This window comes from Lactuca serriola, chromosome 7 (assembly GCF_051521515.1).
Source record: "Lactuca serriola cultivar US96UC23 chromosome 7, Lser_US96UC23_V15, whole genome shotgun sequence".
Lineage (NCBI taxonomy): Eukaryota > Viridiplantae > Streptophyta > Magnoliopsida > Asterales > Asteraceae > Lactuca > Lactuca serriola.
Genome location: NC_136414.1, coordinates 63,522,459 through 63,547,217, shown reverse-complemented (window position 1 = coordinate 63,547,217; position 24,759 = coordinate 63,522,459). Strand labels below are relative to the sequence as shown.

The window sequence follows — 24,759 nt, the reverse complement described above, 5'->3', positions numbered from 1 at the left end:
ATACTTCTTTAATTGTATGATTTGTTTGCTTTTTTTTTTTTTTTTTTACAATTCACATAAATTGGAAGATGAAAATATAAAAATCTTGTAGTTCTATAATCAAATATATCAATATTATGGACATATTTGAAGCCATTGTTTAATACATAAATTTGTTGTATCTATATAAAAATAAAGACTGTACTCTTAAATTTTAATAATAACTACGGTTGAAAGTGATTTACTCTTTATATTTGTTTTTGAATGTGTGGTCAAATAACTTTTGAATGTGTAGCTTTATCATTGTATTTAAATTTATTGGTGGTTTGATAGTGCGCTTTAAACAAAAAATGTGTATTTTTTCATCTTTTACCAAACAATAAAGTATTAATTAAATTGTGTAATACGGGTTCATGTGAAAAGTGTCGATTGATTTTTATTGAAATAATCAACAAGGTCGCAACAATATAAAAAAAAAAAAAAAGTTAAGATATCAAGAACAAGAGATCACATACGTCATTTAAAAAGAAATAAAATCCATCATTTCCAATCCATGTAAATTAATTAAAACATATAATTTATTAAAAACGGTCCATAGCTTATATCAATAGTGAAAAAAATATCACTATATTTTTAAATGATAATAACCAAATAGAATCAATTACATTAATATATAAACAAAAATTATATTATAAAATGGTTGTATAATAAAGATAAAAAATATATATATGGAGATCACATCATATATATAAATACATTTTTATTTAGGATATCTATTCATTTAATAACATCTTCATGAAGATGAGATATCTTATTATTTTCCTTTATTTTATCTTGATGTAAGGAATAAGGGTTAGTTTCCAAGTTACATGTTATTATTATTATCTTTATGAAGCAAATTAGATTTCATTGTTAATAGTTCATATTTTCATTATCTTGGTCTTAGAATTGGATGTCTAATCATACATGTTTCCAAATATAAATAATTATTGAAAAAAATTATTAGCATCATATATATATATATATATATATATATATATATATATATATATATATATATATATATAATTTAATTACCAATTAATAGAAATGTGTATGTATCTATAGTGATTATTTATATTTGTTGAAAAATTTATATATATATATATAATTTAATTACCAATTAATAGAAATGTGTATGTATCAATAGTGCTTATTTATATTTGTTGAAAATTTGACAGGCAAGGTATTTCTTCCAGCAATTAATCTCTGGGGTCTCATTCTGCAACTCCATGGTAAAAATCATTGTCTACTATCTGATAATGAACTATTCCAAGATATTAATGTATTGAAATATTAAAATTTTATTTGAATTTTATCTCTTAAAATAAATTTTGTATAACTAATGAGAAATTATGATTGTATAACGTTGATCATTTCCAACCTAAAGAAGTTGTGATAAGCAGCAAATATGTCATCGAGATTTGAAGTTGGAAAATACGCTTTTAGATGGAAGTCGAGCGTCTCGGCTGAAAATATGCGATTTCGGATATTCAAAGGTTATAATCTAGTTTTTCTTTGAATCGGTACCCCATTTTTCACATTTATCTAATGCATATGTTTTTCTCCATTTCTCTTAAAGAGGTGATATTTCCACTTATGTTTTTAATCCATTATGTTTTTGATCCATCCGTTAAAAAAATATGTTTCGACTTTATATCCCTTATCATATTCTTCTTCGATCAATATTAGGGGTATAAAAATCAGATAACATTTTTTTCTTCTTTTAAATGTGAGGAGATGAACATTCATAAATGGGATCAGGGGCGGACGCAGGATTTTACAGTAGGGGTTGCACGGTAGTAGAAAAAATAAAATTTTCGAAAATCTTCAAAAAAATTTCAATTGCGGCCGGAAATGTTAGGGATTGTCGGTGCCACCGTGGACCACCCCTAGGTCCGCCCCTTAATGGGATCCCTCAACTATAGATGTGATAAAAGTTGGGAAATAATAATTGATAATATATAACAATATTTTATTCTTGAGTAGTTAAAAAAAAATCAAAATGTTAACAGTCTGTTTTCGTTGTTTCTGTATAGTTGTCACTTCTTCATTCAAGGCCCAAGTCAACTGTTGGAACTCTAGCTTACATTGTCCCTGAGGTTCTTTCTTGTAGAGAGTACGATGGCAAGGTACAAATAACAAATTTATGCATTCAGATACAAAGGCCCGATTAGAAGAACAAGTTGCGGTCATTATTAGAAAGTTGAACAACCCATTGGAATAGTTTCTAGTTTTATGATTGTCAAACATTATAAATATGTGAATGTTACTGATATTTATTTTGGCCGGTTGAATATGAATATGGGATAATGACCTGAGAAGATAACATATTTTATCCTTTGATTACATTTGGTCACTAAATTATTTTTCGTGATTTATGAACCCTTGAACTTGTTGAAATGTTCGCATTATACCATTATGACCGGATATAGTAGGTTTTCCCGGTTCCGGCGTTGTTCCGGCCAAACATGAGTTTTCCAGTATCTTCTCCGGCCTCACCAAGAGTTCAACCAACCGCCACCCCTAATTCAGAAACCCCACACATCGACCCCATGGTTTCAATTCTTCATCTAAACAATCACCAAGAACAACCTACCTTCCATTTACGTGATTAACGAGATCGTCGTTTTCATTTGTAGCATATGGATCCCAACATAAATCTTCTGAATCACGGTCCAAAATCGAGCCATTATTGTCGAATTTCAGGTTCTTCTTCTCCCATCTAGCAAATTTTGGTTTGCATCTAACTCCGACATTAGGTCTAATCTTCGAATATGTCTGCCATATCCAGGTTTGAAACTGCAGAAACCATAGAGAGGAAACAACGATTGTGCTCACGCTTGCTCTGCCACCGTACCCTCACCCAGACCACCTCCGACAACCCACATCAACGCACTATAGTTTTATTTAAGTCAAACCTTTTGCCTTCTGGATATCTAGCCTCCAAACCCATCCATCTTAACTGAGAAAAGCCCTCTTCTACCTTCCATCGATGAAGCACCTACGCATCCCAATCGGTGCCTCCTCTCCTACAACACAACTCTCATATCATCCTCCTTCCCCATAGAAACAAAGGGTTTTGGTGGGTTTGAAATCTTGAAAACTCAAATTATTTGAAATCGATTTCAGCAACAAATGATTTTTCTGAAATAGATTTCGGTGATATTTTGCTGAAATCGTTTTAGCAAATCATCAGGAAGAACACCTAAATTGAAATCAACGATGCATTTGGGGCTTTTTTGCTATGAATCGGCTTCCTAGTTTAGCATTACCGGAGTTTAAATAAGAAATCAAGCATGAAACTAGGTTTGTTTTTAATTCTTGGAATGAAGAGTCAATCGATTTCAGTGGATGCCCATCTTCCTGGAATAGAATCATGTGCAATGGTGGTAATGCTGACGAAGAGATTGGTAGAACTCTTGGGGGTGACGCTGAAGAAGATGACATGGGATATCGTTGGAGCTTGAATCTGCCGGAAATTGTCGCTGTAGGTGCATCTCAAACCCCTAAAACAGGTTTTACCTGCTATTACAGGTAATAATTGTATATTTTAAACAATAAAACAAGTTTAAGGGTTAACAGTGTACTAAAAAAAGTTAAGTGACCAAATATGTAAAAAATGTATAATTGGTTACCTTTTCAAGTCATTATCCCTATGAATATTAATGTAATGAGTTTATTTTGGCCGGTTGACTATGAACAACCCATTTGGTAATCCGCTAGATAGTTTTGAGCTTTTTGTGAATGTTAGTGATATTTTATTTTGGCCGGTTGAATATGAATGTAATGAGTTTTTTCTATATTTGTAATGTATTATTGGTTTTTCTGCATTTTAGGTAGAAAAAACTTAAATATTTCTCTGTTTTTTCTTTTAAATGAAACCATTTTTAGCTATGGATTTGCGAAGGATAAATCTATAACAAATAATCGGAAAAGTTGTAGGGAATCAGTAGGTAATATTTTTTTTGTAGAAACTCTGTAGGTAATATTTTTTGTAGATAATCCGTAGCTAAAATTCCATAAGCTGTAGTAAAACATGTTCTGTAGCTAAGCCGTAGGTAACTATAGTTGTAGGAAATCTGTAGGAAAATTACCTACATAAATTCTGTAGGCAATATGTTACAACCAATTAACCACGAGCTATATTCCTACGGAGCTTTTTCCGTAGGGAATCCGCATGCAAATTGTTTTATCTACAGCTTACCTACGAAATCTGTTGTAGGTGATAGGGCAGTTTTCTAGTAATTTTAAAGTAAGCATTATCGGCGACCTCAATGGACGCGGCAAGAAAACATTAATTAGTGACGACACTTTCAGCGTCGGAAATGGTATTATCAACAACTAGATTACGTTAACGACTCATTAGTAACAACAAAAGAGTATTAACAACGACATGCAACAACGGCGACATTAATAACGACGCCTTGAGACTACTAATTTCGAGACAATTACACCAACTCAATAGCGGCTTTGTGGCTGCAAATCTCTTATTCCTTGTCGTGGCATGGAAAAAACAAACGTGTAATTACAAACGAATCTTTTTTAAGAACATTGTATTATATACATGTCTCGGCTTTTCACTTAATTTTGTGTTTCTTTTTCGTTTGCCCCGTTTATAATTTCGTACACGCGGTACATCTAAATTGTAGGTTGTTACACTAGACTTGTATATACTAACAATTTTAGTTCGAATGCCGCACAATTCCAATGTTATTTATTTGGTTGTAGTCATCAATAACATTAACGCCTTGTTTCCGAGTTTTTTTTTTTTTTTTTGTAAATTCAATAACATTAACATGATTTCTTGGCGAATGGTCCAAAGAGAATGCTCTTAATCTTCTTCGCATGCTTAGATGTTTCCATATCGCCTCTGGTCTAAAAGTTAATCTTTCGAAAAGCAAGGTGATGGTATCAGGGTTAGCAACCTAGATATATCCTCTTTGGCCTGCCGACTCAATTGTGGTGTTAGGTCCCTCCCTTTCTCCTATCTTGGAGTGTCGGTTAGGGCCAATTTGTCTAGAAACCCGAGTTGGCTATCCGTGATTGAAAAATTCCAAAAGAAGCTCTCATTGTGAAAGGCGCGTAACCTATCATTTGGTGGTAGATTAATCCTCTATAAGAATGTGCTTGGCAGCCTTGCTACCTACTTTTTTTCACTCTTCAAGGCACCTTTGGGAGTGATTAAACTCCTTGAAAGTATCCGTAATAATTTTTTTGGGGTGGTAGTTTGGACAACCGCAAAACAACCTGGATTGCTTGGAAAAAAGTTCTGAATTACAAGCAAAATGGAGGCCTTGACGTTGGAAGCCTTCATGCCCTTAATCTCTCTCTACTTGGTAAGTGGTGGTGGCGCTTCTAAAATGAAAAAGTCGCTCTTTGGAAAGAAGTCATCTAAGCAATACATGATAGTGATGGTGGAATTAGTCGTGTTAGATCTACTACCAATAGATGTGGTATTTAGGGAAACATTAGCCTCTTGCACCTTGCAGTTGATAATCAAGACATCCACCTTACAAACATGTTTTTATAGCAGAATCAAAAGTGGAGAACCTGATGGTAAATTCACTGTTTCCTCCCTTAGGAGGATTATCGATGCTAAAATTCTGACCAAAGGTCCGCTCAAGACCGCTTGGAATAAAATTGCATCGGGAAAAGCTAATTTACTCGTTTGGAGGGCACGGTTAGGTAGATTACCAACTCGATCCAATCTTGAGCGCATTGGAGTTAAGGTGGGTTCTCTTCTATGTCCCTTACGTAATACAAAATAGGAAACAAAAGGTCATATTTTCATAGATTGCTCAACTGCTTTGGAGGTTCGGTCTACCCTTCATAACTGGTGGACCGATTTTCCTATTGTTACGACCTCGATTCAACATGCTTTCACTCCTGATTGTGTTGCTAATAACCTAAAGAAGGAACACACCGATATTTTTGTTCCTTTATTGGCCTTTGCTTGGGTGATTTGGATCTTCACGAATGGGATTGTATTTCACAGCAACACGAAGAACACCACTGCTCTTCTTAGCGAGGTCAAGGTTCTTGCCTTCCATTGGCTTAAAATTAGAGCTAGGAGAAGTTTTATGTTAAATTGGGATAACTAGTGTTTAGATCTGAAAGCTGAATGCCTTGTATTCTAGCTTCTCGCTAGCGTTTTCTTTGGAATGATAACTTTCTTGTTGTTCAAAGGAATAAAAAAAATGGAAAGGGAAGGAAATTTTGACAAAAAGAAAGGGAGATGAATGAAAATATTCATTATTACGTGTTCCCGATTTCGAAGGAAATGAAAGAAAAATTTTAAGTTTTTGTGTTCCCGAGTTAGGAGGAAAAAGAAAATAAAACTTAAAATTTTACTTCCCTTTATTTTCTTCCCAAATCCGCTCAAATTCGGAGAAAATTTTGGAAGGAAAATATGGCTCAAAAATCCTTTTCCTCCCCTCATTTTCCCTTTCATTAGTGAAACTCGGGAACACGATTTTCCTTCGACATCCCTCACTATCCCTCTGTATCCTTCCATATCCCTCTTTAAGTAGAAATCAGGAACAAGGTGTAACTTTGCTTCACCAACTACTTGTAAAAAAAATCTGAATGTTGTCACTATTAATATGTGTAAAGAGATCTCAAATATTTTATATGTTTGATTTGTCAATGTCCTCAGAACATATTCTTTAAATTATTATGTTATTTCCTTATCGTAACTTGTATATACATATAATTTTACCTTATGCGATTGTAACCGATCGTTTGTACTAACTTATTTGATTACAACACGTCTTCATTGGACTGCTCTTAGAACATGTTAGGTTAAAAGCACATTTTAGCGTAGATTTCTTTAAAACTGATTTGACTTGTGTACTTGGGTAAATGGATTCAAGCATAATAGCTCTTTGAACCCGTATTTAGTTTTATTTAATCAACCAAGTTTCTTTAAGACGCGGACCATCTGTAAAACGTTGTTGGGACATGTTAACGTAAAACATAGATAATCGATGTTTTCGTGAACGCGATCACATGGGTGAATTTCCACATTACTATATATAGACATTGTCTAGTCTCTATCATTGGACAATCATAAAAGCTTAGCCCACTTTTAGAATTTGGAGCCATTTTGGTACAATAAACTGCATAAATATAGAATATATTGCACTGTATAAATTTCAACAAACAAAATGAACAATACACAGATCTCATAAAATCGTGGTGTGGTGGATACAGTCTTATCTCTACCGAGCTATTTGTAAAGGAAAATACAAGAAGAGAATAAAAAGATTGTAAAGCATCCTCTTTAATAAATAAAAAACTTTTTGTCACACGTCATCTTCTCCTTCATTTGAACACATGATATTTTCTAGAATTTTTGAATTTTCTATTTTCCACTTGTCATTTTATTGTATTTTTCATTTTATTAAATTAAAATTTCCCATTTAATTTGTATGGTAATATATATGTAAGGTATTTATTAGAAATGGTTTACATATGTAATGTATTCAATACATTAAAGTCTCATTAATTTTAATAATTCAAAAATTTTCTCATTTTTCTTATAAACTCAAACTTTTTAAATTGTTAAAATTTCATATTTAATTTTTTTAAATAAATCTATGTAATACATGAGTCTCACACATAATTAATTATAGAATACTAAAACTAGAGAAAACTAATAGTAAAGATCGCATATTACAACATAATATTGACCTATTCAATTAGATCAAGATGGTAACTGATTCGTGATCCAGTTTTCATAGTTCTGTGCATAATGTTCATATTAGGTCCATTTTACGACCATAATTTTTTTTTGGCATGTGTATATATCTATCGTTTGGCATGTAGGAAACACATTGAGAAAAACAATATATTCTAGAAATAAAGGTTTTTGCTACTTATCATACTCTTATTTAATTTGTCACATGTTATTTGTGGTTATTTTGAATTATTTTTTTTTTCCACATGTCATTTTATAAGTTTTATATTTTTTAAAATTTCACATAATATTTTAATGTAATAATTGCAAAAAATATAGTAATAAATGGATATCAATGTAATTATTAAACTTATCTTTTAATTTCAAAATTCTCAAAATTAAAGCTCATTAGTTTTTTTGTTTATTTATTTAAATTTAAAAGATAAAAAACATTTCATTATAATAATTTATTATTTTTCTTATTTTATTATAAAATCAAAGTTATCAAATATTTAAACCTTTATATTTAATTTATTTTTTTTAAATTAATTCGTATAATACATGATCTCACAGCTAGTTTGTATTATACGCCCATAATACAATAATCATTCATCAAAGTTATTTGTAACTTATAAATTTTTATATATTCATAAATATACTAGCTTACCCCTACGAAATTAAAAGAGAATTAGGAGAATCTGTTTCATGACTTTCATCCGTCAATGAGCGTTCACACTTAGTGCTCTTTCAATGTTATTCTAAACAAAAAAAATTATTATATTACAACTAAAATAACAGTTTATTTTATTTTATTTATTAACTAAGACATTATCTTTTTTACTTATCAACAGCTAAAAAATAATTTTAAATAAATAAATGCATTATCTTCTATATATAGAAAGAAGATAGAAAGTGCACCAAGTCTGTTCATGCCCTAACTTGAAGCAAACAAAACACACACAGACACAATCGTTCTCTATTGATCAAAGTTATGTCAAGCACCAGCAGCACCTGCACAGATGTAGCAGCGGCGGCAGCAGTTTCTGAGCAGCTTTGTTACATCCATTGCAACTTCTGCAATATTGTTCTTGCTGTAGTCTCTCTCTCTCTCTCTCTCTCTCTCTCTCTCTCTCTCTCTCTCTCTCTCTCTCTCTCTCTCTCTCTCTCTCTCTCTCTCGATGTATGTGTTTATATGTTTTGTGTATTCTTGAAGTATATGAACAAAAACAATGATGTGAGTCATTTGATTTTACAGTGGAGTTTTCTTTTTCCACTTTGAGAACTCAGAAACATACAGACTGATCAGAAGGTTAAGTCTCCATCGTTTAAGGCTTTTTTCTTGAATCTTTTTCTGCTAACAGTCAGATGAAGTATACACGACACACTGACGTTCACAGACACACAGAAACAAGGACTAGTTGCATGTACTGGTTGAAAAAGTAAAAAAACCATTTTATTGTAACGCTTTGAGAGCATGTATATATTTTCTATATATAAACCAACTCAATTATAATAGAAAGAAAGGGGTCCTCTAACCCCAAACTGATCTTCTTGAATGCATGAGTTCCGAAGTTCTGTTCATTAGATGCAACTGGTAGCACTTTAATTTTCACTTCTTTACTGAAAAAAGAAAGTAGGGTTTTGTTCTTATTGCTTAGACTCTTCAACCCGACACGAAAAACATAATATTACCATGATGGATTCACTTTGGTGATGCTATCCCATGAATATTTACAAGGTGCAAAATTCCTTTCGTCCTTCTCTTTCTTTAAAATATCGAAAACCCTAATTTGTTTTGGGATTTATAACTCAAAGAGAGACACGAGAGGCAATTAACTTGACAACTTTACCCAGTTGTAACTGAACTAGATACTATACTACTAGCTAAGGAATCCCTAAGTTATATGTATTAAATTCTTGAATTGTTAGTTCGTGATAATAGAATGGTATATACGATATTCTGTGTATGAATGTTGGAACCCTAGTTTTCTCTGACTTCTATAGTAAACAAACCTAATAATATGTGTTGTTTTTAGTCGTTTCTGAAATGGGTAATGATGATTTTGTGAAAAAAAAATGGTTCAGGTGAGTGTTCCATGCAGCAGCTTGTATGATACAGTGACAGTGAGATGTGGAAACTGCACAAATATGTGGCCAGTGAATGTGGGCATGGCTGCTGCTTTTCATCAATCTCTCTCAGCTGGTTCAACTTCCAGTTTCCAAGATTCATCTTCTTCTCATCATCAGGTGAGGGGCATAAACGTCTTTTCACATATGAATAGTTCATTAACAAGAAAATTGCTTGGCTTTTTTGGGGGGTTTGGACGTTTTGTCTCTAGGGTTATTGTCATAGCCCACTCCATTGTATTTTAGTCATTAGGTTGGTTTTTCGTTGTTATCTTTATCGAGGAAGGTAATGACATCCCCTCTCTAGTAATTTATTTTCTATAAAGTCCATGTATTTTTCTTCTTTTCAGCAAAATAAAACAAAAAACCTATTAATATTTTCTTTTAAAAATCAATAAAAATGCAAAGAAACACACATTTTTCACTTAATTTCATAACCCTTTCTTGAAGGTTTCTTATATATGTTTTATTCTCATTAACAACATTTTAACATTTTAACAATTTTGTTTTCCCCAAACTATTATACTAAAAGGGTAACAAACTTTGTAGTTGTTGTTGCTTCCTTTTTTTTATTTACAAAAAACAATTTATTTTAAAAAATGCTATTAGAAGGTAAGCATGTAATTAAAGATCTATAAAATAAAGTTGTATTCAATTATTTTAACAGTATTTTTTTAAATAAAAACAAATAATTTGTAACCTATTTAATAGTATTATATTTTTATGACAATAGTGTTTTGCAAATTAAAAAAAAAATGTTTATTCATTTATGACCTGAACTCATTCTTTTATTGTACTTAAATTCATGCATAAGATTCGTTAATTAAATTACCGCTAGATACGAAAAAATTAAAAAGACTATACAAAAATTGTCATTAAATTTTGTTGTATACATGTATTATCAACCAACTATAGATTGTTTATACATAAAATCATTAATATTTACCTTTTATTAAAAAAATGTCATTGTATTATTAGTAATAACTAATTTATAACCTATAACAATCACGGCTATAAAATTAATTAAACTTTCAAATTAAAAAATCATATTATTAATCAATTATTTTAAATAAATTATTACTTAAGAGATATTTTTTTAGTTATATAAAATTATAATATTTGATTTAAATAAATAAATGAAGTTATATCATCTTATAATCTTTATTAATTTTATATTATTTTTCAATCTAATATTATTAATTTAATATAATTAGATTGAGAAAATTTAAAATAAAGAATCAATTATTTATTTAATGTAATTAGAATGAGAAATTTAACAATTAGAATTTGAAATGAATAATCAATTATTAATTTAATGTAATTAAAATGGAAATTTAAAATTTGAAATTTGAAATAGATAATTAAGAGGTTGACAATAGGTATGATAAGTGTATATAACATTAATGACGAGTTCTAATTGTATGTCACTTATCAATAAAAGATTAAACCTATTTTTTTATTAAAATAGGGAGATAAGTTATCAGCCACAAAACTTTTTTTGGTATATATTTTACCATTAATCTTATATAATCTATTCAAAAAAAATACAATTTAAAAAAAAATACATATTATTACATAAAAATGGATTCCTCACCACCCTTTGTAGCCAACCGATAATACGATGTATAAGGAGAGGCTCGTCTTTGACAATTATACTAAACAGTAGATTTTAGGATTGTATCGTTCTCCTTTCTCCTAGTAACCCATGGACCGAACGCTCTAAGATTTTAGCATTTGATCTCCCTTATTTGTTGCCCAAGCCTTACCCGACCAAGATGATGCTTAAGAATATGACATATATATATATATATATATATATATATATATATATATATATATATATATATATATATATATATATATATCAAAGTACATATTTCAATAGATATATACCTACTTATATATATATATATATATATATATATATATATATATATATTATATCTTGAATTTTAAGAAGTATAAGATAAAAAAGATTTTTGTACAAATCAATTATATATAACAAAATTATTAATATTTGCCAAAATTTTAAAGATTCGAATTAAGTAAGGTTATTAAAGTTAATTTTGAACAAAATGACATTTTTTATAAATTAAATTCATATATATATATATATATATATATATATATATATATATATATATATATATATATATATATATTATTTTATATTTATTAAACTAGACACCGATAATAATTTATTTACATGAAATATATAAAAACAGTATAAATATAAGTTTTAAACATAAATATTGTAATTAAAAGTGATAATTTTTTATTACATAATAACTAATAATGAAATCTAATAACTATTTTCACGTAAGAAAACTATTCGTCAAAAGAGCTATTTATCGTCGTTGCCTTACGCGGGCACACATTATATATATATATATATATATATATATATATATATATATATATATATATATATATATATATATATATTAATGCATAAATATTTTAACATTTGAAACCAATATATTGGCAAAAAAAAAAATATATATTATTACATTTAAATGTCTGAACACGTAAATACTAAATTATGCATTATTTTACTTATAGTTAAACTACAAGTCTAATCATGTAGTATAAGCACACCATAGTTTGAATAATTAAGTATTTATATATTTATTCATCTAAATCATGGAATATGGTTTTCAAAAGTAAAACCATTTAATTATACATTAAAATATCTATTTACATATATATATATATATATATATATATATATATATATATATATATATATATATATATATATATATATAGAGAGAGAGAGAGAAAGAATTTGAGTTTATTTGTAAAAAAATACATTATATGTAAGATTTATGGTAAAAATATGTTTAAAAAAAGTTAATATATGTACAAAAACGGTTTGATAATATAATATGTACATAATAAACAGTAAAACAAATTTACGTCAATAGTCACGTGGCATGTACTTGTTGGCTTATTGTTATTAGTACCACAATGATATTTTTTTGAATAAAGTGTAAAGTTAGATGGTTATATTCTTACAAAAGGCTACATTTTATTGGTAATATATGTACACAAAATATTCGATTAAGTCATTTTTCCCTATCTGCTAAAAACATCATTTGAGTTTCACCCCTTTATATCCGTTTACATTCCTATCGGTGGTTTGTTTCCTTTTTAGATTATATTTCTTTTATCCACTAATCTACATTGTTTAAACAGTTATAAACCTTGAGTTTTGTATTTGTAATTATTTCAGCAAGAACTCAACCATATTGGTCCAAATTATCGGGTAGATTTGGGAATTTTATCTGACTATAACAAAAACTTGCCGATGACTATAAGGTCATGCCCCACTCAAGCTATCGGTACCCAAGAGATCAATAATCGTTGTGAGTTTATTTCTTGCATTCCCTTTTTCTTATGATGTATAGATGCACACAGAGTATAGTCACATATTTTTTTCTAAAAATATTTAATGTTTAGTATTATTCATTTCTTTCCAGCTCAGGAGAAGAAGCAACGTGTTCCTTCTTTGTATAATCGCTTCATAAAGTAATGATCAAAACTCATATCCCTCTTAAATACTTTTCATATGTAGCAAAACAAAAGATTATTATTGAAATAAACTTTTCGAAATGTCTCAAGTTGACAACAAATGTATTTTATTTTTTAAAATGGTAACCAACTCATGTTGTTTTTGTATACATACTTTGATATCTCAGGTTGAACATGTCACCTCTCTTTCTAATTATTTTGACGAAGAATTTAATTTTTTTATGAATTAATTAGTATGAATTTAAAACTTTATAACAAATTCATCCTAAATTTTTGGTTCCACAACTTAAAATTTAGATTTTTTACAACCTTATTTAAGATTTTTTATAAGTATTTTTAAATTCATCTATACAAAATTGTAACTTTCTATAAAAACATTTATTAATTGTTATAGATATTTATAAAAATGTTATTAACTTGTTTTTTTAAATATTAAAGCATTTTAAATTTGGTTTATAAAATTTTAACTGCTTTTTACACTTTCATACAAATGCATTTAAATCAAATATTTTGTAAATATTTTAAACTTTTTTTACAATGTTTTAAAATTTTACTTTTATGTTCTTATATAATTTTTTGTGTAACTTTCATATAATCGTAAATTTAATTACCTTTTTACAACATTTTTAAAATGTTTTATAGTTTTTTATAAGTTTTTTTTAATAATTTTATAAAAATTAAAAATACTTACGTTAAAGATAAGTCTATGTGAAAGTGTAAAAAAAATCACGATAGTAAAGAGTTTATAAACATTTAGTTAAAATGTATAAAAAAGTTTTAAATTTTAAAAACTATTTACAAAGTATTTATATATAAAAGTAGTTGTTTTAAAATTATACGATAGTTTAAAAAATTTAAAAACTTACAACTTAAGTTTAAACGTTGGATTAGAAATGTAAAATAATTTTATTTTTTTTTATAAATAATTATAACAAGTATTAACTTTTTTCACATAAATTTATAAAAGGGTTTAGGTCATTTTTGGTCACTTAACTTTTGGTTTTGTACTCATTTGGTCACTTAACCCTTTTTAAGTTTTAAAAGGTCATCAAACTTTTGTCTTTGTGCTCATTTAGTCACTTAACTTTTGTTTTGGTCACATTTAGTGACCAAACTTTTAAAATTGTGTTCATTTAGTCACTAAATTTTTAAATTTTTTTAAAAATTTAATGACTAAATGTGCACAATTTTAAAAGTTAGGTGACTAAATGAGCACAAATCTAAAAGTTTGGTGACTAAATGTGACCAAATCAAAAGTTAAGTGACTAAATGAGTACAAAATCAAAAGTTTGATGACCTTTTAAAACTTAAAAATAATTAAGTGACCAAATGAGAAAAAAACAAAAAGTTAAGTAATCAAAAATGACCTAAACTCTTTATAAAAATATGGTAAAAGAAATTTAAAAAAATATATATTTATTTTTATTTTTATTTTTGTAAAAACTTGTTAAATTTTTTTAAAAAGTCGTAGAAAAACAAACATGTAAATTAAACTAATTTCAGAAACATGTTTAAAAGCTATGGGGAAAAAGTCTAAAATTGGAAAGAGGTAGTGTCTTATTCAACATGAGATATACAAGAAAATATAAATTGGTTATTCAAAAAAATACATTCGTTAACTTAAAAGACATTTAAAAAAAATCAATTCAGTAATAATTGCAATACAAAACTACATCTTTCTCTACATTTTGAACCAGATATATATATTGTTACTTAATTTAAGTTGACAAAAATTATATTTCTTTTTTACGTTGACAAGAATATTATATACATATATAGTTGTCAAACTCGTACAAGTCGAGTCATTTGAAACCTAATGCAACTTGAACAGGGACTTGGTTTGTGTCTGATTCGTAAAATATGTGATTCAAAGTCTGACTCGTAATGAATCGACGTGACTGATCATGATTCGGTCAATTCGAGTCACAAGTCGAGACTTTAGAATTTCGAGTCACAATTCGACAACTATGATTATATGTCATATTATGTATTCATGTATAAAGATATTGAAGTTACAAACTATTGATTTTCTGGAAGAAAAAAAAAAAAAAAAAAAAAAAAAAAAGAACAATGATTATTTTATAAAGAAAATGTAATTGGCTAAGGAAAAAAATTACATTTTTATGTTCTGTTGTAAATGCAGAGAAGAAATTCAAAGGATAAAAGCCAATAATCCAGATATCAGCCATAAAGAAGCTTTTAGTACTGCTGCTAAGAATGTAAGTATACGCATATTATCACTTCAAGTAATTCTACTTTGGAAAAAAGATCAAATCTATATGAGTTAGGTTATCCGGAGTCGTCACACCGGAGAAAGGGCGTGATCTCATGCCATCACGGAGAGAGAGAGAGAGAGAGAGAGAGAGAGAGAGAGAGAGAGAGAGAGAGAGAGAGAGAGAGAGAGAGAGAGAGAGAGAGAGAGAGAGAGAGAGAGAGAGAGAGGTTCCAACCTCACCAAATATGACCGCGTCGGACACATGTGGTTTGTAGTCCTCCGATAGCCTTTTATTCAATCTTTGATACCATAAAACATCATAAAGAATGTACTATGTATTTTCAATTTTTTATTTTATATTTGGGCTAATTAGAATGGTTAATCAAATCCTGCAGATTTTCTAATATTAAATTGCAATTAATTTTCCTTTTTAGTTGTCCCTTAAACCAATTCAGATTTTAGTTAAAATCTTTATTGACAAATTAAATATCCTCTTAAATTTTATTATCTATCTGACAAGGGTAGGAATGACTATAAAAAAAAATATGGAAATTAAAGGATATTTAATTTCTCAATAATTTATGGAAAATATATGGATTCCAGGTATATTTTGTTTTTATTTTCTATGTTGTTTGTTTTGTGGATTCAGATTTTAGTTTAAAAAAAAAATTTGTTAATGGAAAATATATGGTTTCCCGTCTCTGTTAATTTCTATGTTGTTTGTTTTGAGAATATATATAAAGTTCTAAGTGGATTTAACGACACTAATTCTCTTATGACATTACACGATTATGTATGCAGTGGGCACATTTCCCTCATATTCATTTTGGGTTGATGTTGGAGAACAACCACCAAGCTAACCTTGATGAGGTATGTTAATTTTTTTATTTAATTCCGCGAATTAATCAAATAATTATATTTTCAATGGCATGAAAAATAGATAAGTTTTTTATTTAATTACAAGTCATTTCGCTTTATGAAACATAACGACTACGACATTGAAGATCTGATTAGTTTTGCATCATATTTTCAGCTTTTCATGAGAAGACAGACAAAAATTAAATAGTTTTTTGGGAAAAAAAATATCGCTTAATAGTTTATTTATGTGCACTTAATAATGGTAGAAAAAACTGCAAGTTCTCAAATATAACTGAAAGGTCGCTATATTTTATTATTATTATCGTTTGATAAAGAGTAAATTACACGAAAAACAAAATGTATGAATATAGCTACTTCCATCGTAATTTCTGGTCGTTCCAAAACTATTCAAAGAATTTAAATATACTTCTTCTTTAATGCATCGTTCGTCATATTCCAGGCTTCAAGAAAGAATTATCTTGCAAAATAAATTAAAGTTCATTTTGTTTTTATAAAAATAACAAAAAATTTATTAACTATTATAGAAGCAAAATTTTATTTTATTGCAACTCAAAAATTAATTTTTTTGGAACCGGCATATATTATTAAAACCACGGTCTAAAAGAAAAAGACCGAGCACAAAAGAGAAAACAAAACAACTTACAAAATGTCAAACCGGGAACAAACCCAACATTTTCATCTATAATTTCTAAAATTATCCCTATATTTTAACCAACTAAACACCAGAGAAATCATATTATCCAGAGTTCATTTTAATTCTATTAAACCAATTATGGTTCCTTGCTTTCCATGTACACCACAAAAATACATAGCAGATAGCAATAAATATTCTCTTTTTTTGGACAGGTCCTCCTTAGCCAACTCAAACATTAATATTTCATGGTTTAAGAAACAATCAGCATATATACTAAATAATAGTTCAAAATTCCTTTATAAAAATAACAAAAATTTCTTTCACCATTATAGAAGCAAAGATTTTGTTTTAATGAAAGTCACACATCATTAGATTATATATATCGTAAAAGTGTTTTTAACATTTTTTATATTACTTAATGTTTTTATTAATACATATATAGTATAAATAAAAACATTTAATAAAATAAGAACGTAAAAATATTACTTTTATGTTATTATTGTAATATAAATTATGTTTTTATGTAGTGTTTTTTAATTATTCAGTAATAAATATATGAATAATTATATTTTATATATTAAAATTTACTAAAATGTAATACATAAAATAAAATAAAAATAGTGTTCTCATGTTCATATTTATTTATTATTTTTATTTTAACATTCTTTCTCTCTCTCTCTCTCTCTCTCTCTCTCTCTCTCTATATATATATATATATATATATATATATATATATATATATATATATATATATATATATATATATATATATATATATATATATATATATATATATATATATATATATAACTCATCTTTGCTTCTTATATTACAGAATCGTGGGTTTCAACATCCAACAAATGATAAATCTTAATTTGGAAGATTATCAATATGCAGCCAATTAATATATATATATATATATATATATATATATATATATATATATATATATATATATATATATATATATATATATATATATATATATATATATATATTTGTGGGTTTTGGTGCGTGTGTATGTATTTTGGTGAGTAGTATGAATGATGATGTGGGTGATTTGTCTTTGTATTCTAATTATAAGCTAGGGTTTCACTTCTCTAAAAGTGTAAAAGAACGTACGTAGAAGAAGAAGAATATCTCTACTTTTTATCATAGATTTTATTTTATTTTATATATATTCTTAACAAAACTGACTTTATTGAAAAATGTTAGCGAGGCGCTAAAAGTAAACAATTTAGATTGTGTTACAAATCAAGTTTGGGATGATTGGACTAAACATCCCATATTAAGTTTTTAGTATCTTTTACTCTACTCCTAATCCAAAGGAATGACAAGAGTTGCACATCACAAATAATAGATTTGCAATTCTTGACTTTGCAATTAAACAGCATAGGTTTTATTAATTGAAAATATCCATTAATTAGTAGTGAGCTAGTAGGGTTGGGACTAAAGCACGAAGAGCAAGACAACATAAACCTAACCCCAAATACACACAAACACACAAACATCAAAGCTTATTGAAAGAACATGTAGTGAGCACCCAAGAACTGGCAGTTTAAAAGAAAAATAAATTTAAACATGGCTTCCTTCACCGGCTTCAACATAGAACGTAAAATAAACAGCACCACGCCTAATTTTTTTTTTTGAAACAGCAAATATATATTAAAATAAAAAGAGATGACACCCATATAGCAAGAAGCGACAACGAGGCCAATGTACAAGAAACATAAGGAATAGAAGAAAAATACAAGTTCATGAAAATGTTAAGATACAAGATGAGTAAAAGGCAAGGCACTGTTGGCGAGAGCTGAAAGTTAGGAACATTTGTTGTATTTAGAGTTATCTAGATCCTAGTTATCAGGATAGTTATCGTGTATATGTAACCTATTTATACTTGTAACCTTGTTAATATTCAATATATGAAAACATTAGGAAGATAATTCCTCCAAATCTGATCTAAACTACATGGTATCAGAGCGGAGAACTTTCTGAAGTCACTAAACCGTATCGAAGCAAAGCACTGAGTTGACATGAGCGGAGGAGATAATTCCGGAGGATCGAATCCCGTAATCGTACAAAATGTTCAAGACTCTCCGTTTCCTACCGGAGTTGTTCTTGACGAAAGCAATTACCCCCTGTGGTCTCAGTTGATGGAGATGCGCATTGGGGCTCGGAATAAGTCGGGTTTTCTTACCGGCAAGGCTGTGAAACCCACAACGAACGAGAAGGCACTTGAAGCTTGGATCACAGATGACAACAAAGTGAGGAGTTGGCTCATTGACTCAATGAGTCCAATGTTGATGCATCATTTCATTCGGCTGAAAACGGCGGCGGAGATATGGGATGCCGTCTCAAAAACGTTCTATGACGGATCGGATGAGACTCAACTGTTTGAGTTGAATCGGAAAACATTCATCACTCGTCAAAACGGACGTCCTCTCCCAACCTACTACAACGAACTTGTAAGTCTCTTCCAAGAAATAGATACTCGTATGAATGATAATGGTAATAATGTTGAAGCCACAGTGGCTATAAACAAGGCACTGTCCCGTTTTAGGGTTCACATTTTTTTGGCGGGTTTGGACCCAGACTTTAACCAGGTCAAGAGTGAATCCCTTAGAAAAGACCCACCTTTAAGCCTTGAGGCGTGTTACGCCTATATCCGAAAAGACCTGAATCAGAGACAAGTTATGGACCCGATACCGATTGAACCCGACAGTGTTGTTAATATAGCTGCTCGAAACAGACCTACAAAAACCAAGGGGTCTAATGAAAAGGGTGGAAATAATTTTGTGTGTACTCATTGTGGAGAATCGGTTCATTCAAAATTAAGATGCTATGAAATAATCGGATATCCCGATTGGTGGGATTTCTCGAAGAAACCGAGAAAGAAGCTTCCGCAAAGCCAAGCAACCGTGGCCACATCTTCGCAGAATCAGGAAGGGTCTCCAGTTGCTGCTCATACCTCTACGAATCAGGGTAAGTCTAGCAGCAAATCTCAAAAAGATAGTGATTGGATTATTGATACGGGGGCTACGGATCATATGATCAATAACCCAAACTTGTTGACTACATCGTATACTTCAAAACAACCAAAACAACTAAATATCTACATCGCCAGTGGAGATATTGAAAAAGTTATAGCCGAAGGCACTGTAAAAGTGTCTAGTTCTATGGAATTTGATTTTGTCCTTGTGGTCCCTTCTCTATCTACAAACTTGTTGTCAGTTAGTCAAATAACCAAGGCATTAAATTGTTACGTTACTTTCTGGCCAAATGACTGTGTTTTCCAGGACATGGAGACTCACCAGATTCATGGTTATGGTACTAGAAGAGGGAGGATATATTACTTAGAAGAAGGTCATCAAAGTCAAGCAAATCATGCAGGAGTAGCTAGAGCAAATAAGTCCCTGGCGATGTTATGGCACCGTCGGCTTGGACATCTTTCATTTACGTATCTTAGGAAGTTGAAACCAAACTTGTTTTTGAATATTTCAGACAATGTTTTTAGTTGTGACATTTGTGAATTATCAAAAAATAAACGTATATACTCCTAGTGAGTGTAAAGCTACTACTCCTTTTGCGGTAATCCATTCCGATGTATGGGGCCCGACTCTAATTGAAACTCCTAATGGTGCTTGATATTTCGTTACATTTAATGCATTTAAAGAACTACACATACTTATAAAAATTGGATTTCATAGAAATATACGCACCCTTCAGTCGGATAATGGGGGTGAGTATGTGAGTCTTGAGATGGGCAACTACTACAAAACGAACCTAATCCGGCATCAGACTTCATGTGCGCGGATCCCACAACAGAATGGGCTTTCCGAACGCCGTAATAGGTCCATTCTCGAAATTGTTCAAGCTCTTATCTTTGATATGAATGTCCCACGTAAATTTTAGGGAGAGGCAGTTAAGTCGGCAGCCTACATTATGAATCGTACACCTTCACGAGTGATTGAATTTACTACACCCATGCAAAAACTCCATGACCTACTTGGAACCTCGCCTAACAAGAACCTTGAACCTAGGGTTTTTGGTTGTACCGTGTACGTACATCAGAATTCTGGTAAGCTAGAACCCCGAGCCACCCGTTGTTTCTTTCTTGGGTATGCTGATTTCAAGAAAGGCTACTGGTGTCTCGATCCCGCAACTGGTAAGGTGTACATCACTCGGGATGTTTCCTTTCATGAAACGATACCCTATTTTTCACTTGAGGGCTCACTTCAGGGGGAGAAGCAATGTAATGGTGAAGTTAGCCCGACAGAATCATCACCGGTGCCTAAACCCGTTTTTCAGACTGAAGTTAGCACCAGTGGACTGGATGACTCCGATGAAGATTATGAACCAGTACCTAATGAATTCTCGCCTACTGATCCTGCTGCTGAAACCCAAGCGGATAATACCGATAACACTGATGACGACATCGCTACTGCTGATGATAATGTACCAGGTTCACTTAGTTCTTTCGTTTTGTAGGAAAATAATGGAAGTGGCGAGGAGTCCTCTGTCTTTGATGAAGGATCTGCGCAAAGATACCCAACAAGGAGTACATGTGGAAAGCCAAAACGACAATATGAACCCGTCTTGACTGCAAAAGGGAAATATCCGATAAGCAATTACGTTTCACAGCACCGACTCACAGGGGCGCATGCGTCATTTGTTGAAAGCTCGTCAGATATTACCATCCCTAGAGACATACACGAAGCCCTAAAGGATGAACGATGGAAAAATGCGGTAAATGAAGAAATGTATGCATTACAAAAGAATTTAACGTGGGATTTGGTTGCACTCCCTAGCGGGAAGAAAACAGTTGGGTGTAGATGGGTGTTTAGTGTAAAGCTAGACTCAAATGGAAAGGTTATGAAGTTTAAAGCGAGATTGGTAGCGAAAGGGTATACGCAGAAATACGAAATAGATTACGGGGATACTTTCGCACCTGTGGCAAAAATCAACACTATCCGAATCCTAATATCAATTGCAGCAAATGAAAATTGGCCGTTGAAACAATTTGACGTGAAGAATGCGTTCCTAAATGGGTGTCTTGAAGAAGTGTACATGGAACCGCCACCGGGTATCGAAAGTCATGGTAAGGTGTGTAAGCTAAAAAAGGCGTTATATGGTTTGAAACAGTCGCCAAGAGCATGGTTTGGCAGATTCTCAGTGTTTATGAAAAAGGTTGGGTATAAGCAAAGTGATGCTGATCACACCTTGTTTATAAAGTCAAAAGTAGGTGGAAAGATAACAGCCTTGATTGTATATGTCGATGACATGATAGTAACAGGAAATGACAAAAAAGAGAAGGAAGAATTACAGGCAATTCTAGCATCCGAATTTGAATTAAAAGACCTTGGAAGCTTAAAATACTTCTTAGGGATTGAATTAGCTAGATCAAAGAATGGGATAATGATGAACCAACGGATGTATGTGTTGGATTTACTAACGGAAACTGGAATGCTAGATTGTAAGCCGATTGACACTCCTATTGAAGTAAACCATCATCTGGAAATACTTCCAAATAAGGTTCCAGCTAACAGAGACAGGTATCAAAAATTGGTGGGTAAATTGATCTATCTGTCTCACACTCGTCCTGATATAGCCTATGTTGTATCTGTGGTTAGTAGGTTCATGCATGCACCTAATGAAAAACATATGAATGCGGTGTATCGGATTTTAAGGTATTTGAAGTCATCTCCTGGCAGGGGTTTGTTCTTTGGAAAGAACCAAGATCACCATGTAAGTGGGTTTACGGATGCAGACTGGGCTGGAGATAGGATGAATGGAAAATCCACCTCGGGTTATTTTACTTTTGTAGGTGGAAATCTAGTTACTTGGAGGAGTAAGAAACAAAAGGTCGTATCAAGATCAAGCGCGGAAGCAGAGTTTAGAGGTATGGTTCATGGTATGTGTGAACTGTTGTGGATCAAGAGAATCCTAAGGGACCTTGGCATTTCGTTGAAGTCTCCCATGAAGCTATATTGTGATAATGAGTATGCGGTAAAGATTGCAAATAACCCTGTACAGCATGATAGAACCAAACATGTAGAAATCGATAGGCACTTTATTAAAGATCATCTAGAACGCAAGACAGTGGAGCTTCCTCACGTCGGAACTGAAGATCAATTGGCGGACATGTTGACAAAGGCGGTGTGTGGAAGAGTTTTTCGAAGCTCTCTTGACAAGCTGGGAATGGTAGATATCCATTCTCCCCCTTGAGGGGGAGTGTTGGCGAGAGCTGAAAGTTAGGAACATTTGTTGTATTTAGAGTTATCTAGATCCTAGTTATCAGGATAGTTATCGTGTATATGTAACCTATTTATACTTGTAACCTTGTTAATATTCAATATATGAAAACATTAGGAAGATAATTCCTCCAAATATGATCTAAACTACAGGCACACCATTCAACCCAACTTCCACAACGATCATTGCCTTTATGCCTGCACCATGTGAATGAGAGTGAGATTGTGTTGTCAGCTATTTTTGTGGAATTCATTGTAATCCATTTAAAGATCTTATCATTCCTGGAGGTCCAGATATTCCAAATGAGGCAATAAAACACCGTGAGCAAGATTTCCTTTTTTTGGACAATTCCACCAAACAGCAACATGATTAATGAATTCCTTGACGTTTGAGAATGTTTTTTTCTTCAACTACACACTATTTAAGTATCCAGAATTGTACCACTCTAGAATAATTGACCGATTCAATTTCTTTGTCACATAAAGAGCATAATGAACTAGAAATGTTTACTCCCCTTTTAGCTAGAGTTTCAGCCACTTGAACTCTTCCTAGCACAACCCTCCAAATGAAACAGCGCACCTTCAATGAGATTGTCTTTCACTCGATTACCACCCCTTTGTATGTTATCATTTTTTACTCCAATAGTTTTCTCATTAAATTCACCATGTATTCACCGCTAGGATTAAGATTGAACCTGAATCCAAATTTGGATTTTTTCTTGATATTCATATTCTCAATATCCATGTATAGCTTCCACAATTCATTCAATTCTCCAGGACCTGTTGGTTCGGATCTCCACATCCATGAGAACCCATTTATGGAAAGTCTACCACCCAGTAAATAATTTTTAACTGTTTCAAGTGCATATAAATGAGGAAATTTGGTCTAAAAGGGTGTGTTGTTGCACCAAGGATCTCTCCACAAAATAATCTTGACTTCCGACCCAGGTATGAGGGCAAAAATGTCCTTCCAGTCTAGTTGAAACAATTCTATAGACCTAAATGCCATAGAAATATTACTACATACTCCACTCCATGATTTTCTGGCAATATATGATGTTGGTTTGTTGTATAAATTGTGAATGCTTACAATAACATCTCTCCATAGACCATCCTTTTCGTTCATAAACCTCCACCACCATTTGATTAAGAGAGCAGTGTTTTGTGCAGATATTGGGCCGACACCTAGACCCCCATCTGAGTTCGGAGCTCTAACTTTTGACCCTATATATCTATTGTCGATTCAACAGAAAGAGTTTTGAACAATATGTAACATCTCCAAAATCAAATGGTAAAAATTTATTTTTTTAATATAATCAAACACTCAATAATCTTTTATTGAAACATTTAAAAGTATTTCAAAATAAAACATTTATCATAGTACACTCCCAAAAACCACAAGTTACGGAAACACGAGTGT

General features: G+C 30.9%; 1 protein-coding gene across 2 annotated transcripts; it reads left to right on the top strand.

Moving 5' to 3' along the window:
* The first annotated feature begins 8,630 nt into the window (after window positions 1–8,630).
* LOC145063395 (axial regulator YABBY 5-like) lies at window positions 8,631–18,010 on the top strand. 2 transcript variants are annotated; one of them, XM_079010998.1, is made up of 7 exons: window positions 8,631–8,792; window positions 9,785–9,946; window positions 13,062–13,194; window positions 13,309–13,357; window positions 15,504–15,579; window positions 16,377–16,445; window positions 17,924–18,010. In XM_079010998.1, exons 1-7 carry the CDS (start codon window positions 8,691–8,693, stop codon window positions 17,960–17,962), a joined length of 630 nt encoding a protein of 209 aa, XP_078867124.1. In that variant the 5' UTR covers window positions 8,631–8,690; the 3' UTR covers window positions 17,963–18,010. The 2 variants fall into 2 exon arrangements, with proteins under 2 accessions (XP_078867124.1, XP_078867125.1); XM_079010999.1 differs by lacking the exon at window positions 8,631–8,792 and adding an exon at window positions 9,209–9,437.
* The last annotated feature ends 6,749 nt before the right edge of the window (window positions 18,011–24,759 follow it).